Source organism: Heterodontus francisci, chromosome 14 (assembly GCF_036365525.1).
Source record: "Heterodontus francisci isolate sHetFra1 chromosome 14, sHetFra1.hap1, whole genome shotgun sequence".
Taxonomy (NCBI): Eukaryota; Metazoa; Chordata; class Chondrichthyes; order Heterodontiformes; family Heterodontidae; genus Heterodontus; species Heterodontus francisci.
In genome coordinates, this window is record NC_090384.1 from 21,947,859 (window position 1) to 21,965,670 (window position 17,812).

The 17,812-nt window shown below is 46.0% G+C and overlaps 1 protein-coding gene across 2 annotated transcripts in view; it reads left to right on the plus strand.

Annotated features, from left to right (window-relative positions):
• The window catches only part of LOC137376944 (CD82 antigen-like), a 199,176-nt gene that overhangs the window by 172,420 nt on the left and 8,944 nt on the right, over window positions 1-17,812 (plus strand). For both annotated transcript variants that reach the window (XM_068045912.1, XM_068045913.1), the window contains exon 8: window positions 1,662-1,745. In XM_068045912.1, coding sequence (XP_067902013.1) covers window positions 1,662-1,745 — 84 coding nt within the window. The remainder of the gene's footprint in view (window positions 1-1,661; window positions 1,746-17,812) is intronic.

Consider the following 17,812-nt stretch of genomic DNA (forward strand, 5'->3'; position numbering starts at 1 on the left):
TTGTGCAATCATCAACGAACATCCCCACTTCTGACCTTATGATGGAGGGAAGGTCATTGATGAAGCAGCTGAAGATGGTTGGGCCTAGGACACTACCCTGAGGAACTCCTGCAGTGATGTCCTGAAGCTCAGATGATTGACCAACCAGCAGACAGTTTTCCCCCTGATTCCCATTGACTCCAGGTTTGCTGGGACTCCTTGATGCCATACTTGGTCAAATGCTGCCTCGATGTCAAGGGCAGTCACTCTCACCTCACCTCTTGAGTTCAGCTCTTTTGTCCATGTTTGACCCAAGGCTGTAATGAGGTCAGGAGCTGAGTGGCCCTGGCGGAACCCAAACTGAGCATCACTGAGCAGGTTATTGCTAAGCAAATGCAACTTGATGACTGTTCATGATGGTACTGTTGACGACACCTTCCGTCACTTGATTGAGATTCAGAGTAGATTGATTGGCTAGTAATTGGCCGGGTTGGATTTGTCCTGCTTTTTGTTCACATGACATTCCTGAGCAATTTTCCACCTTGCTGGGTAGATGCCTGTGTTGTAACTGTACTGGAACAGCTTGACTCGGGGTGCAGCTAGTTCTGAAGCACAAGTCTTCAGTACTATTGCTGGAATGTTGTCAAGGCCCATAGTCTTTGCAGTATCCAGTGACTTCAGCTGTTGTTTGATATCATGTGGAGTGAATTGGATTGGCTGAAGACTGGCATCTGTGATGCTGGTGACCTCAAGACGAGGAGTGTCTGTGTGGCTTGGGTATGTGTCTGCGTGGTCGGGATTTGTGTCTGTGTAATTGGGTTATGTGTCTGGTTTGGGTATGTGTGTGGTCAGGTTATGTGTCTGTGTGGTTTGGGTATGTGTGTGGTCAGGTTATGTGTCTGTGTGGTCGGATTATGTGTCTGTGCGATTGGGTTATGTGTCTTTGTAGTTTGGGTATGTGTGTGGTCAGGTTATGTGTCTGTGTGGTTTGGGTATGTGTCTGTGTGGTCAGATTTTGTGTGTATGGGGTTTGAGTATATGTATTTTTTGGGTATATTAGAATTAGAATTAGAATATTACAGCGCAGTACAGGCCCTTCGGCCCTCGATGTTGCGCCGATCATCTGACCTACACTATTCCATTTACATCCATATGTCTATCCAATGACCACTTAAATGCCCTTAAAGTTGGCGAGTCTACTACTGTTGCAGGCAGGGCGTTCCACGCCCCTACTACTCTCTGCGTAAAGAAACTACCTCTGACATCTGTCCTATATCTTTCACCCCTCAACTTAAAGCTATGTCCCCTCGTGTTTGCCATCCTCATCCGAGGAAAAAGACTCTCACTATCCACCCTATCTAACCCTCTGATTATCTTATATGTCTCTATTAAGTCACCTCTCCTCCTCCTTCTCTCTAACGAAAACAACCCCAAGTCCCTCAGCCGTAGCTGTACCTCTGTGTGTGATCAGTCTGTTTATAGGGAGGATGTTTTGTGCATCACTGTGCAAGACATGTGCCTGATTCTTTTGTCTGATGACCCTGTCCTGCCTTAATTTTCTCGGAGATTTGTGATCTTTGAGGAAGTGAATTTTGCCGAAATCTTTCCAGTGCGGTGCAAGTACAAGGGTGGAAGTTTTGTTCTCCTAATGTGCTAATTCTTCTCATTTCTCTTCAATGAAGGGCTGCAGTTCAACTGTTGAAGAGTGGCTTTATAGCAACATCGGCATTATCTTTGGTGTGTGTATTGGAGTTGCTGTGATCGAGGTAGGCAAATATTCATCAATGCATATTTTCTTCCTATTTGCACCTCTCTTCCATCCCTCATTCCAGTAGCTGAATAGGTCCCCTTACACTTTTCAGGGAGGCACAAGATCCCATTCAGCAGTTGATGAATTCCTGATGGTCCGAATGAGTCTCAGCCTCTCAGTTGTCATTTTTAAACTCAGTTGGGAAGAAGCTAAAAATCTTCAGAGTTTACAAGCACATGCTCTTCATTACTCAGTCACTTTGAACAACTTGTAGCTGCCAGTCAAACATACACTTCCAACTCAGAAGGAACTTCCTTGATTTGCTGATGATATCAAGTGAGACCAATATTTTAAAAATTCTATGAGTTGAAGATGTCTCAGCTTGTAGTGAATGTTTTCATGTTTATGTGCTGAATAACAGGGAGTGTGTGAAGGGGTGAAAGGTGGAGAGGGAAGGAGGGGAGAGAGAGGTGCAGGCTCCCAGTGACCTGTGTTTACAATCACTATGGAAACCAGATTGCCCCTGGGGTCAGCATTCCTGGGGTTGGGCAACTGGAAGTCACGCCCTGTCACACTGGCATCAGCACAGGGGAACAAAACCCTGCCTGAAATGTTTACGCTTCTTGCATCAGCTGCAAGTAACTGCTGGGCAACAGGCTGTGTGATTACCTTTGCAACAAACCCATCACATGACGTTGAGCCACTTTGCTCGTACTGATAAACAGGCTCAACTTCCTTTCTCAGTATTTACTTGGCATTGGAAATGAGTACTAATCCTTCATCCATCTGCAGCAGTTCCTGGGTGAACAGTGGGAAGGGGCAGATTTTCCAGCTTGGATTAAGTAAAAGCTGCTACATTTCCTGCTATTCTGCCTGCCTACGTGGTCTGTTTCCATCGTGCTGAGTGTGTGGTCACTATCTCCAGCCAGACTCAGATTGCAGTTCTGACTACCACCTCGCACACCAATCTTATTACAGATGTACCTCAATTGACTACTTTTATTCTTTGATGTTGTTCTTCCAGGCAGTTGTTTCTTGCTGTGTTTTTTTTCCCCTGCTGCTCTGCTGCCATGATACTTATTTATGACAAGGAGCTAATACCATCCTCCCTCAGGCCTGCCCCCCCCCCCAGTTCTAGCCTTGTTAGGCAGGATCCTTCAAGTCAACATGTCCCAGATACGGCCTGCCCTCCTATCACAAGTTTCAGTTAATATTACACCTCATTTCGTTTTTGTCACACAATCTTATAGAGTCATAACAGTACAGAAGGAGGCCATTCAGCCTATTGAGTCCATGCTGGCTCTCCACGGTGCTACGCAGTCAGTCCCGCTCCTCTGCTCCATCCCCATGGCCCTGCAAGTCTATTTTTCTCTGGTGGCCATCCACCATCCTCTTGAAGTCATTGATCGTCTTCACTTCCACCACCCTTGTGGGGAGTGAGTTCTAGTTCATTACCACCTGCTGCGTAAAAAGGTTCTTCCTCATATTTCCCCTGCATCTTTTGCCCAAAACTTTCAATCTGTGTCTCCTAGTCCTTGTACCATTTGTTAATGGGAACAGCTTTTCCTTGTCAAGCTTATCTAAGCCTATCAATCTTGTACACTTCTATTAAATCCCCCCTTAATCTTCTTTGTTCTAAGAACAAACCCAGCTTTTCCCACCTAACTTGGTAACTATAATCCTCCATCCCTGGAACCATTCAAGTAAATCTCCTCTGCATCCTCTGAAGGACCCGGACATCTTTCCTGAAGTGTTGTGACCAGAAATGAATGCAGTACTCCAGTTGGGGCCTAACCAGAGCTTTATAAAGGTTCAGCATAACTTCCCTGCTTTTGTATCCAATGTGTCTATTAATGAAACCCAAAATCCCATATGCTTTACTAACCACTCTCAATATGTTCTGCCACCTTCAAAGATCTATGCAGATGCACCCATAGGTCCCTCTGTTCCTGCACATTCTTTAGAACTGTGCTATTAAGTATATATTGCCCCTCCCTATTCCTTCTGCCAAAATTCAGCACCTCACACTTGACAGTAGCAAATTCCATCTGCCAATTCTCTCTGTCCATTCTGCTAGCTATCTATGTCCTGTTGAAGTTGGTTCGTATAATCCTCACTGTTTGCCTCCAAGTTTGGTGTCAACAGCAAATTTTGAGTTTCTACTCTGATTTATATGTAGCAAAAAAAAAAAGCAGTGGTCTGAGCACTGACCCTTGGGGAACACCACTGTCTACCATCCTTCAGTCTGAAAAACAACCATTTACTACAATTTGCTGTTTTCTGCCCTTAAGCCATTTATTTTATCCAATTGGACACTGATCCTCCTATTCCATGAGCCTCAATTTTGTTAATCAGCCTTTTATATGGTACCTTATTAAATGCTTTCTTAAAATCTACATAAACAACATCCACCGCATTTCCTCCATCAACCTTCTCTGTTACTTCATCAAAAAATCTGCCTTTTACAAATCCATGCTGGCTATCCTTAATTAACTCAAACCTCCCTAAGTATCCATTGATATTTTCCCTGATTGTTTTTGAAACCTTACCCACCACTGTCGTTGCTAGGACTGTCCTTATACCCTTTCTTGAATAAGGGTCTGACATTTGCCACTCTCCAGTCCTCTGGCACCTCCCCTGTATCCAGGGAAGATTGAAAGATTATGGCAAGCCTTCCACTATCGCCATCCCCACTTCTTTTAGCAATCTGGGATGAAAGCCATCTGGACCAGGTGACTAGTCTACCCTAAGCATAACCAGCCTTTTTAGTACCTCCCTCCTCAATTTTTATCCTTCTGCATTGCCTCTATTCTCTCTGCTTCTACTGATACTTTGTCAGCCTTTATTTCCTTAGTGAACACTGATCCAAAGTACTTATTAAGTGTATTAGCCTTGCCCTGTGCCTAAAAGTATATATTGCCCTCTCTGTCCCTAATAGGCCCCACTCCACCTCTTACTATATATATGCCAGTAGAAGATCTGTGGGTTCCTTCTTATGTTAACTACCATTCTATTCTCATATTATTTATTTGCCAATCTTACTTTCCTCTTCACCTCCCTTCTCAACTTATTGCACATGGTCTGGTTTTCACTTGATGAGTTCACCTGACATGCATCTCTTTTTGTTACATCATAATCTGTACCTCCCTCTCAACCAAGGAGCCCTATTTTTGGTTCTCCTACCTTTTGCCCGTGCTGGAATGTTCCTAGCCTGTACCTGAAGCATCTCAAAGATCACCCATTGTTTGGATACAGCTCTTCCTGGCAGTCTTTGGTTCCATTCTACCCTCGCTAGATCCCCTCTCATCACATTGCAGTTCGCCTTTTTCCAATCTAAACATTCTACCTTATTTTCTTCCTTGCTTTTCTGAATTACTGGTCTAAACCTTTTAATATGATGATCACTCTTACCCAAAGCGCTCCCTCACAGACAGTTGGTCCACCTCATTTCCCAGCACCGGATACAGCAATGCCTCTTTTCTAGTTGGGCTCAGAACATACTGATCAAGGAAGTTCTCCTGAACACATTTTAGAAATTCCTCCCTCTACTTACCCTTCACTCTAAAATTATCCTAATCGATGTGAGTAATTAAAATCCCCCTGTATCACCACTCTCTAGTTCTTGCACATCTCTGTGGTTTCCCTGCAGATTTGCTTTTGTATCTCTCTCTCACTATTTAGAGGCCTATAAAATACCCCTAGTCGCGTAATCATACCCTTTTTGCTCCGCAACTCTAACCAAATGGATTCTGTCCTTGCCCCTTCAAAGACATCCTTCCTTTCCAGCACTGCATTGTCTTCCCTGATCAGGACTGCGACCCAACCTCCCTTTTTCCTTCGCTATCTTTTCTAAACACTTTATATCCTTGTATGTTAAGCACACAGTCCTCGCCATTTTTAAGCCACATTTCAGTTATTGTCACTATATCATATTTCCATATTGCTATTTGTGCTTGTAGCTCACAACCATAATCCCCACACTTTGTGTTTACACACATGCATTGCATTTCTGTCTTTGCATTCCTACTAGTCCTTCTCAGTTTACTCCTGGTACAGAACTGCTCCCTTCTCCAGTACTAACACTCACTCTGATCCCACCTAATACTTTGATATTTCCTACTGTAGTGCTCTGTCTCTTCCAATTCTCTGTGCACTTGGTGTTCCTGTCTTGTATCATCTCTTGGTTTCCACACCTCTGCCAATAGCACTAGCAAATCGTCCTGCAAGGAAAATGGTCCCAGCTCTGTTCAGATGCAACCAGTCTGCCTGAATGGGTCTCGCCTTCTCCAGAACTAGTCTCAGTGTCCCAGGAATCTAAAGCCCTCCCTCCTGCACCATCTTTCCAGCCACGCATTCATCTGCAATATCCTGCTATTTCTATACTCACTTGCGCGTGGTACTGGGAGTAATCCAGAGGTTACTACTTTTGAGGTCTATTTTACTAATTTCTTACCTAGCTCACTAAACTCTGACTGCAGGAACACATCCTTCTTCCTACCTATGTCGTTGGTACCTATGTGGACCACGACTGCTGGTTGTTCACATTTTCCCCTCAGGGTGGTCTGCAGCCGTTCAGTGACATCCTTGACCCCTGGTACCAGGGAGGCAGCACGCCATCCTGGATTCACATCTGTGGCCACAGAAATGCCTGTCTGTTTCCCTGACTATCGAATCTCCTATCACTATCGCTCTTCCAGTATTCGTTGTACCCATCATGGGGCCCATTTCACCCATAAAGTGGAAAAAATGATTCTCCCTTCTAGCAAGAATTGTTTTCTTTGGAAATCTGCCTTAACCCCACTAATTACCAGGAGCTGCAAACAGCCTGAGTGGGATTCTCCATCTCATACCATAACTCCTCTTCAATATCTCACCTGTAAATGAAGTTGATTGGTGTTTTATATATACAGGTTAGAGTGCTGAACATCATAGTGTTCAACATCACTGAAGCCAGATCCCCTAAGTTCCATAAACTCGCTTCATTTATGTGTCAAAAAGGGACTTTAGCTGCATATCATCCCTCTGGACAGGTAGAGTACCATCAAATGTAAACTCCCTTAGTCTCCCAGTCAGGAATGGCTCTGTAACTTTCCCAAGGAAGCAAAGAGTTCTGCGTGGTTAGCTGAAGGCAGAGAGTTAGCTTTACGGCTTGTTTCCAGTGACTTGATCCTGCTGAATCAGCCCAATCGTCTACCAGACCATGCCTCAGAAATGCTCAATCTACTGCTCTGTGTAGCTCAGAAAACAGCTCAATGGAACTTGTGTGTCCTTTTTCTGGGCAAATGCAGTGTCCTTTCCTGCCATAATTTGCAATACTGTACGCTGCCTTCACCTCTTCTACCTGTACTTCCTTTAGAACCCCTAATAGTCCCGGCGCAGACCAAGACTGACATTAGGGAGCTGGAGAGCACAGTCTATGGGTGACGTAATCATCACAGATTCACAGAATCGTTACAGTGCAGAAGGAGGCCATTCGGCCCATCATGTCTGCACTGGCTCTCTGAAAGAGTAATTCCCTCAGTTCCATTTCTGCTTTCTCCCTATAACACTGCGCATTCTTCCTTTTCATATAATTGTCTAATTCCCTTTTGAATACTTCAGTTGAACCTGCCTCCACCACGTTCTCAGGCAGCGCATTCCAGACCTTAACCACTCACTGCATGTAAAAGGTTTTTCCTCATGTCACTTTTGCCTCTCTTACCTATTATTTCAAATCTGTGCCCTCTTGTTCTCGATTCCTTTCACGAGTGGGAACAGTTTCTCTCCATCTACTCTGTCCAGACACCTCATGATTTTGAAAACTTCCATCAAATCATCTCTCAGACTTCTCTTCTCCAAGCAAAACAGTCCTAACTTCTCCAATCTATTTTTATAACTGAAATTCCTCATCCCTGGAACCAGTGTCGTGAATCTTTTCTGTGCTCTCTCCAATGCCCTCACGTCTTTCCGAAAGTGCGGTGCCCAGAATTGGGCACAATACTCCAGCTGAGGCCGAACTAGTGTCTTATACAAGTTCAACATAACTTCCTTGCTCTTGTACTCTATGCCCCTATTAATAAAGTCCAGGTTACTGTATGCTTTATTAACCACTCTCTCACCATGTCCTGCCACCTTCAATGACTGATGCACATATACACCCAGGTCCCTCTGCTCCTGCAGCCCCTTTAGAATTGTGCCCTTTATTCTATATTGTCCCTCCATGTTCTTCCTACCAAAATGACTCACTTCACATTTCTGTGCATTGAACTTCATGTCCCACCTGTCTACCTATTCCACCAACTTGTCTATGTCCTTTTGAAGCTCTACACTATACTCCTCACAGTTCACAATGCTTCCAAGTTTCATATCACCTGCAAACTTTGAAATTGTGCCCTGTACACCAAGGTCTAGGTCATTAATATATATCAGGAAAAGCAAGGGTTCCAACACTGATCCCTGGGGAACTCCACCACAAACCTTCCTCCAGCCCAAAAACCATCCATTAACCACTACTCTTTGTTTCCCGTCACTCAGCCAATTTCGTATCCATGTTACTATTGTCCCTTTTATTCCATGAGCTACAAGTTTGCTCACACGTCTGTTGTGTGGCACTGTATCAAATGCCTTTTGAAAGTCCATGTACACCACATCAACAGCATTGCCCTCATCAACCCTCTGTTATCTCCTCAAAAAACTCCAGCAAGTTGGGGCGGCACAGTGGCGCAGTGGTTAGCACCGCAGCCTCACAGCTCTAGCGACTCGGGTTCAGTTCTGGGTACTGCCTGTGTGGAGTTTGCAAGTTCTCCCTGTGATCGTGTGGGTTTCTGCCGGGTGCTCCAGTTTCCTCCCTCAGCCAAGGAATTGCAGGTTGATAGGTAAATTAGTCATTGTAAATTGCCCTGAGTGTAGGAGAATGGTGGCGATGTGGTGGGAATATGGGATTAATGTAGGATTAGTGTAAATGGGTGGTTGTTGGTCAGCATAGACTTGGTGGGCCGAAGGGCCTGTTTCAGTGCTGTGTGACTCTAAAAAAAGTTATTTAAACATGATTTTCCCCTTAAGAAATCCATGCTGGCTTTCAAAGAACAGTACAGCACAGGAACAGGCCATTCGGGCCTCCAAGCCTGCGCCGATCTTTATGCCTGTCTAAACTAAAACCTTCTGCACTTCCGGGGCCCATATCCCTCTATTCCCATCCTATTCATGTATTTGTCAAAATGCCTCTTAAACGTCGCTATCGTACCTGCTTCCACCACCTCCCCCGGCAGCAAGTTCCAGGCACTCACCACCCTCTGTGTAGAGAACTTGCCTCGCACATCCCCTCTAAACTTTGGCATTCGCACCTTAAACCTATGTCCCCTAGTAACTGACTCATCCACCCTGGGAAAAAGCTTCTGACTATCCACTCTGTCCATGCCGCTCATAACTTTGTAAACCTCTATCATGTCGCCTCTCCACCTCTGTCATTCCAGTGAAAACAATCTGAGTTTATCCAACCTCTCCTCATAGCTAATACCCTCCAGACCAGGCAACATCCTGGTAAACCTCTTCTGTACCCTCTCCAAGCCTCCACATCCTTCTGGTAGTGTGGCGACCAGAATTACACGCAATATTCTTCATGTGGCTGAACTAAAGTTCTGTACAGCTGCAGCATGACTTGCCAATTTTTATACTCTATGCCCCGACCAATGAAGGCAAGCATGCCGTATGCCTTCTTGACTACCTTATCCACCTGCGTTGCCACTTTCAGTGACCTGTGGACCTGTACGCCCAGATCTCTCTGCCTGTCAATACTCCTCAGGGTTCTGCTATTTACTGTATACTTCCCACCTGCATTAGACCTTCCAAAATGCATTACCTCACATTTGTCCGGATTAAACTCCATCTGCCATTTCTCCGCCCAAGTCTCCAACCGATCTATATCCTGCTGTATCCTCTGACAATCCTCATCACTATCCGCAGCTCCACCAACCTTTGTGTCGTCCGCAAACTTACTAATCAGACCAGCTACATTTTCCTCCAAATCATTTATATATAATACAAACAGCAAAGGTCCCAGCACTGATCCCTGCGGAACACCACTAGTCACAGCCCTCCATTCAGAAAAGCACCCTTCCACTGCTACCCTCTGTCTTCTATGACAGAGCCAGTTCTGTATCCATCTTGCCAGCTCACCTCTGATCCCTTGTGACTACACCTTTTGTATCAGTCTGCCATGAGGGACCTTGTCAAAGGCTTTACTGAAGACCATATAGACAACATCCACTGCCCTTCCTTCATAAATCATCTTCGTCACTTCCTCAAAAAACTCAATCAAATTAGTGAGACACGACCTCCCCTTCACAAAACCATGCTGCCACTCGCTAATAAGTTCATTTGTTTCCAAATGGAAGTAAATCCTGTCCTGGAGAATCCTCTCTAATAATTTCTCTACCACTGATGTAAGGCTCATCGGCCAATAATTTACTGGATTATCCTTGCTACGCTTCTTAAACAATGGAACAACATTGGCTATTCTCCAGTCCTCTGGGACCTCACCTGTAGCCAATGAGGATACAAGGATTTCTGTCAAGGCCCCAGCAATTTCTTCCCTCGCCTCCCTCAGTATTCTGGGGTAGATCCCATCAGGACCTGGGGACTTATCTACCTTAATGCTTTGCAAGACGCCCAACACCTCCTTTTTGATAATGACATGACCCAGACTATCTACACTCCCTTCCCTAGACTCATCATCCACCAAGTCCTTCTCTTTGGTGAATACTGATGCAAAGTATTCATTTAGTACCTCGCCCATTTCCTCTGGTTCCACTCATAGATTCCCTCCTTTGTCCTTGAGTGGGCCAACCCCTTCTCTTGCTCTTTATATACGTATAAAAAGCCTTGGGATTTTCCTTAACCCTGTTTGCCAATGACTTTTCATGACCCCTTTTAGCCCTCCTGATTCCTTGCTTAAGTTCCTTCCTGCTTTCTTTATATTCCTCTTTGTCTGTTCCCAGCCTTCTAGCCCTTACGAATGCTTCCTTTTTCTTTTTGACGAGGCTCACAATATCCCGCGTTATCCAAGGTTCCCGAAACTTGCCAAACTTATCCTCCTTCCTCACAGGAACATGCCGGTCCTGGATTCTAATCAACTGACATTTGAAAGACTCCCACATGTCAGATGTTGATTTACCCTCAAACAGCCGCCCCCAATCTAAATTCTTCAGTTCCTGCCTAATATTGTTATAATTAGTCTTCCCCCAATTTAGCACCTTCACCCGAGAACTACTCTTATCCTTATCCACAAGTACCTTAAAACTTGTGGAATTATGGTCACTGTTCCCGAAATGCTCCCTCCTGAGACTTTGACCACTTGGCCGGGATCATTCCCCAATACCAGGTCCAGTACGCCCCCTTCCCTAGTTGAACTATCTACATATTGTTTCAAGAAGCCCTCCTGGATGCTCCTTACAAATTCTGCCCCATCCAAGCCCTTAGCACTAAGTGAATCCCAGTCACTATAGGGGAAGTTAAAATCGCCCACCACTACAACCCTGTTACCTTTACATCTTTCCAAAATCTGTCTACATATCTGCTCCTCTACCTCCCGCTGGCTGTTGGGAGGCCTGTAGTAAACTCCCAACATCGTGACTGCACGCTTCCTATTCCTGAGCTCCACCCATATTGCCTCGCTGCATGACCCCTCCGAGGTGTCCTCCCGCAGTACAGCTGTGATATTCGCCTTAACCAGTAATGCAACTCCCCCACTCCTTTTACATCCCCCTATATCCCGCCTGAAGCTTCTAAATCCTGGAACATTTAGCTGCCAATCCTGTCCTTCCCTCAACCAAGTCTCTGTAATAGCAACAACATCATAGTTCCAAGTACTAATCCAAGCTCTAAGTTCATCTGCCTTACCTGTTATACTTCTCGCATTGAAACAAATGCACATCAGACCACCAGTCCCGCTGTGCTCCACAACATCTCCCTGCCTGCTCTTCGTCTTAGTCTTACTGGCCTTATTTACTAGTTCCCCCTCAGTTATTTCACCTGCTGTCCTACTGCTCTGGTTCCCACCCCCCTGCCACACTAGTTTAAACCCTCCCGAGTGACGCTAGCAAACCTCGCAGCCAGGATATTAGTGCCCCTCCAGTTTAGATGCAACCCGTCCTTCTTGTACAGGTCCCATCTGTCCCTGAAGAGATCCCAATGGTCCAGATATCTGAAACCCTCCCTTCTACACCAGCTGTTCAGCCACGTGTTTAGCTGCACTCTCTTCCTATTTCTAGCCTCACTGGCACGTGGCACAGGGAGTAATCCCGAGATTACAACCCTAGAGGTCCTGTTTTTTAACTTTCTACCTAACTCCCTAAACCCCCCATGCAGGACCTCATCACTCTTCCTGCCTATGACGTTGGTACCGATGTGTACCACAACCTCTGGCTGTTCACCTTCCCCCTTCAGAATGCCCCCTGTCCGTTCAGCGATATCCTTGACCCTGGCACCAGGGAGGCAACATACCATCCTGGAGTCTCTTTCACGTCCACAGAAGTGCCTATCTGTGCACCTGACTATAGAGTCCCCTATAACTATTGCTCTTCTGCGCTTTGTCCCTCCCTGCTGAACAACAGTGCTAACCGTGGTGCCACTGCTCTGGCTGCTGCTGTTATTTTCCCCCCATCCCCCCCAACAGTATCCAAAACGGTATACTTGTTGGAGAGGGGGATAGCCACAGGGGATTTCTGCGCTGACTGCCTGCCCCTTCTAGCGGTCACCCATCTATCTGCCTGCACCTTGGGTGTAATCACTTCTCTAAAACTCCTGTCTATGATGCTTTCTGCCACCTGCATGCTCCTAAGTACATCCAGTTGCTGCTCCAACCGATCCATGCGGTCTGTGAGGTGCTGCAACTGGGTACACTTCCTGCAGATGTAGTTGTCCGGAATGCTGGAAGCGTCACGGACCTCCCACATCTCACAGGTGAAGCACTTCACCCCTCTAACTGACATTTCTAGCACTAATTAATAAATTAATTTAAAATAAATAAATGCTTATTAAATCTTTACTAAATTATGTTACAATTAACTATATGGTCCCTCGTGCTAGATTTCTACTATAAATATTAAATGCTAACTAAATAGAGTAATCTCCTCCCTCTGGTTTAGTTACTCTACTTATTAATTAATTAGTTAATTAGGGTTTTATTCAATTTTTATCAATGTTTTATTTTCAAATTCAGTACAGATTCCCTTCCAGTCAATCAGGTCACAGCTTTCCCGTGAATTCACTTTTTCAGTTTTTTTTAGTTTTTTTTTACCAGAGGTGCGTTTTTTTATACGTACCGGGCTGGAACTCCGCTCTCCGGGTCTTCTCCCTGGATGTAGGCCGCGAATCCCCGAGGTGAGTTTTTTATACTTACCGGGCCGGAACTCCGCTCTCCGGGTCTTCTCCCTGGATGTAGGCCGCGAATCCCCGAGGTGAGTTTTTTATACTTACCGGGCCGGAACTCCGCTCTCCGGGTCTTCTCCCTGGATGTAGGCCGCGAATCCACGAGGTGAGTTTTTTATACTTACCGGGCCGGAACTCCGCTCTCCGGGTCTTCTCCCTGGATGTCAGCCGCGAATCCCCGAGGTGAGTTTTTTATACGTACCAGTCCGGAACTCCACCCTCCGAGTCTTTTCCCTGGATGTCAGCCGCGAATTCCCGAGGTGCGTTTTTGTACTTACAGGTCCGGAACTCTGCCCTCCAGGTCTTCTCCCTGGATGTAGGCCGTGAATCCCCGAGGTGAGTTTTTTATACTTACAGGTCCGGAACTCTGCCCTCCGGGTCTTCTCCCTGGATGTAGGCCGTGAATCCCCGAGGTGAGTTTTTTATACGTACCGGTCCAGAACTCCGCCCTCCGGGTCTTCTCCCTGGATGTAGGCCGTGAATCCCCGAGGTGAGTTTTTTATACGTACCGGTCCAGAACTCCGCCCTCCGGGTCTTCTCCCTGGATGTAGGCCGCGAATCCCCGAGGTAAGTTTTTTATACTTACCGGTCCGGAACTCCGCCCTCCGGGTCTTCTCCCTGTATGTAGGCCGCGAATCCCCGAGGTACGTTTTTTATACTTACCGGTCCGGAACTCCGCCCTCCGAGTCTTCTCCCTGGATGTAATTAACTTGGATTTGTTCATGTGACTATTGATTTTGTCCCGAATTATTTTTTCTAGAAGTTTCCCACCCCTTAACTTAAACTGTAGTTGCTGGGCTTATCTTTACATCCTTTTTTGAACAAGGGTGTAATGTTTGCAATTCTCCAGTCCTCAGGCACCATCCCCAAGTCTAAGGAAGACTGAAAAATTATGGACAGTGCCTCTGCGATGTCCACCCTCACTTCCCTCAATATCCTTTGATGCATTTCATCTGGCCCTGGTGTTTTATCCACTTTAAGCACCAACAGCCTATCTAATACTTCCTCTTTATCAAGTTTAAACCCCTCTAGTGTCTTTCACTGCTCTTCAACCCCCGATACCTCAACTAAGTGAAACATCTGTAATTCAACAATATGGTCATTCATCTGGGTTCAAGATCAAACATATCAAGACAAAGGCTCTAACCCTGTTTAAACCCTTTTCCAATCCTTTACTACCTTTAGCTATGAGGAGAGGTTGGAAAAACTCGGATTGTTTTCACTGGAACGACGGAGGTGGAGGGGCGACATGATAGAGGTTTACAAAGTTATGAGTGGCATGGACAGAGTGGATAGTCAGAAGCTTTTTCCCAAGGTGGAAGAGTCAGTTACTAGGGGACATAGGTTTAAGGTGCGAGGGGCAAAGTTTAGAGGGAATGTGCGAGGCAAGTTTTTTACACAGAGAGTGGTGAGTGCCTGGAACTTGCTGCCAGGGGAGGTGGTGGAAGCAGATACGATAGCGGCGTTTAAGAAACATCTTGACAAATATATGAATAGGATGGGAATAGAGGGATATGGGCCCCGGAAGTGCAGAAGGTGTTAGTTTAGGCAGACATCAAGATCGGCGCAGGCTTGGAAGGCCGAATGGCCTGTTCCTGTGCTGTACTATTCTTTGTTCTTTGTACCACATTGTTCTATTTAAAGAATCCCTCCCCTTCAAATGAACCTGTCCCAAATATCTCATCCTTCATATCAATAGTAAACTACAAGCTCAGTCATGCATCAACCTTCAATATCCTCTGTTTCCCAGGCAGGAAAAACCCTGTCCAATTTCTTTTTATATTGCTGAAAAAAAAGATACATTTTGTTGAAGCTTTTTGTCTTGCACTCATCAGAACATTTTCATAACAATACCACTGTAAGGGAAAGCAACAAATTTATATATGAGAAGAGAGTGCTGATTGGTTGGCAAGTGAACTCCGATTGGTAGAGGCATTGCCATGGAGAATGCACCCATTTATGGTGACTGACAGTTAACTCCCAAGCTTTGTTTGAAATTTAAACCAGGCAGCTTGACTCTGATTGGTCAAGGCATTGCCCTGAGGAATGAACCAGCGAATGGCTGTCACTAATTCTGTTTAGCTGAAAACGGCGGAATGTTTGTACGTGTTCTTTCTGTCCGCAAAGAACAGGTCCCTGTGTATTAATATATATAACTTCCAGTACCTGCAAATGTGCCACACTACGAGCCCGACTGATAATCTTAAATTGGTTGTCAGCATAATTCTTAGCACACTGAGGATTATTTAGCAAATGTCGTCTAATCGCGGAATCACATTTAATGTTGGACACTGTGGTTTGAGCTTTGCAAGCATGGGCTGTTTGGTTACACATTGTACCTTGCCCATTGATAACAGCGGAGGGGACATGCTGTTTGATAAGATCCGCCAGTCTTTGGGATGTATGGTCTATATACCTAGCATCACACTGGCATTGAAATTCATATATCACATTGCACATTTGTGTGATAGGCAGGACGTCTTTTTGGCACCAATTAATACATTGCACAAATAGAAGGGGACCAGTGAGACTCTGGAAAATATTGCTCCTTTATGATGCTGGAATCTTCCTGAACTATCTGAGCAAGGCCATCGCAGGCAAACATTCCTTCAGACACGAAGTGCACATTTAATTTAAGCACGGTTCACATTGTTTTTGTTGCAAGATGAATTGAGGAGACATATAAAGAATGCCTTCATTTATCTGGCAAAGGCCTTGGTCACTGCAAGCAGAGAGAGACTGGGAAAAGTCTTGCTCAAATTTGTCCTGACAACTTTATCAGTGCTGGGATATTGGGAACAGATATGGCACAGTAGGTTGCTGTCTGACATTTTCCCATCATCAAGTGAATTGCACAAGACGAAATTAAGGGACAATTTTTTTTGTCTATTTTTCTGTGCTGTGTTGTATTCCAGCCCTTCATCAAGCAGACATAACACAGGATTTATACAGCAGGAGAACCTCCTACACTGTACCTATCACACCCGGGTACCTATACACCAGGACAACCTCCTACACTGTACCTATCACACTCGGGTACCTATACACCAGGACAACCTCCTACACTGTACCTATCACACTCGGGTACCTATACACCAGGACAACCTCCTACACTCTACCTATCACACCCGGGTACCTATACACCAGGAGAACCTCCTGCACTCTACCTATCACACCCGGGTACCTGTACACCAGGAGAACCTCCTACACTGTACCTTTCACACCCGGGTACCTATACACCAGGACAACCTCCTGCACTGTACCTATCACACCCGGGTACCTACACACCAGGAGAACCTCCTGCACTGTACCTATCACACCCGGGTACCTGTACACCAGGAGAACCTCCTGCACTGTACCTATCACACCCGGGTACCTGTACACCAGGAGAACCTCCTGCACTGTACCTATCACACCCGGGTACCTGTACACCAGGAGAACCTCCTACACTGTACCTATCACACCCGGGTACCTACACACCAGGAGAACCTCCTGCACTGTACCTATCACACCCGGGTACCTGTACACCAGGAGAACCTCCTGCACTGTACCTATCACACCCGGGTACCTGTACACCAGGAGAACCTCCTGCACTGTACCTATCACACCCGGGTACCTGTACACCAGGAGAACCTCCTACACTGTACCTTTCACACCCGGGTACCTATACACCAGGACAACCTCCTACACTGTACCTTTCACACCCGGGTACCTACACACCAGGAGAACCTCCTACACTGTACCTTTCACACCCGGGTACCTATACACCAGGACAACCTCCTACACTGTACCTATCACACCTGGGTACGTATACACCAGGACAACCTCCCACACTGTACCTATCACACCCGGGTACCTATACACCAGGACAACCTCCTACACTGTACCTATCACACCTGGGTACGTATACACCAGGACAACCTCCTACACTCTACCTATCACACCTGGGTACCTATACACCAGGACAACCTCCTACACTGTACCTATCACACCCGGGTACCTATACACCAGGACAACCTCCTACACTGTACCTATCACACCTGGGTACGTATACACCAGGACAACCTCCTACACTCTACCTATCACACCTGGGTACCTATACACCAGGACAACCTCCTACACTGTACCTATCACACCCGGGTACCTATACACCAGGACAACCTCCTACACTGTACCTATCACACCCGGGTACCTATACACCAGGACAACCTCCTACACTGTACCTATCACACCCGGGTACCTATACACCAGGACAACCTCCTACACTGTACCTATCACACCCGGGTACCTATACACCAGGACAACCTCCTTCACTGTACCTATCACACCCGGGTACCTATACACCAGGACAACCTCCTACACTGTACCTATCACACCCGGGTACCTATACACCAGGACAACCTCCTACACTGTACCTATCACACCCGGGTACCTATACACCAGGACAACCTCCTACACTGTACCTATCACACCCGGGTACCTATACACCAGGACAACCTCCTACACTGTACCTATCACACCCGGGTACCTATACACCAGGACAACCTCCTACACTGTACCTATCACACCCGGGTACCTATACACCAGGACAACCTCCTACACTGTACCTATCACACCCGGGTACCTGTACACCAGGAGAACCTCCTTCACTGTACCTATCACACCCGGGTACCTATA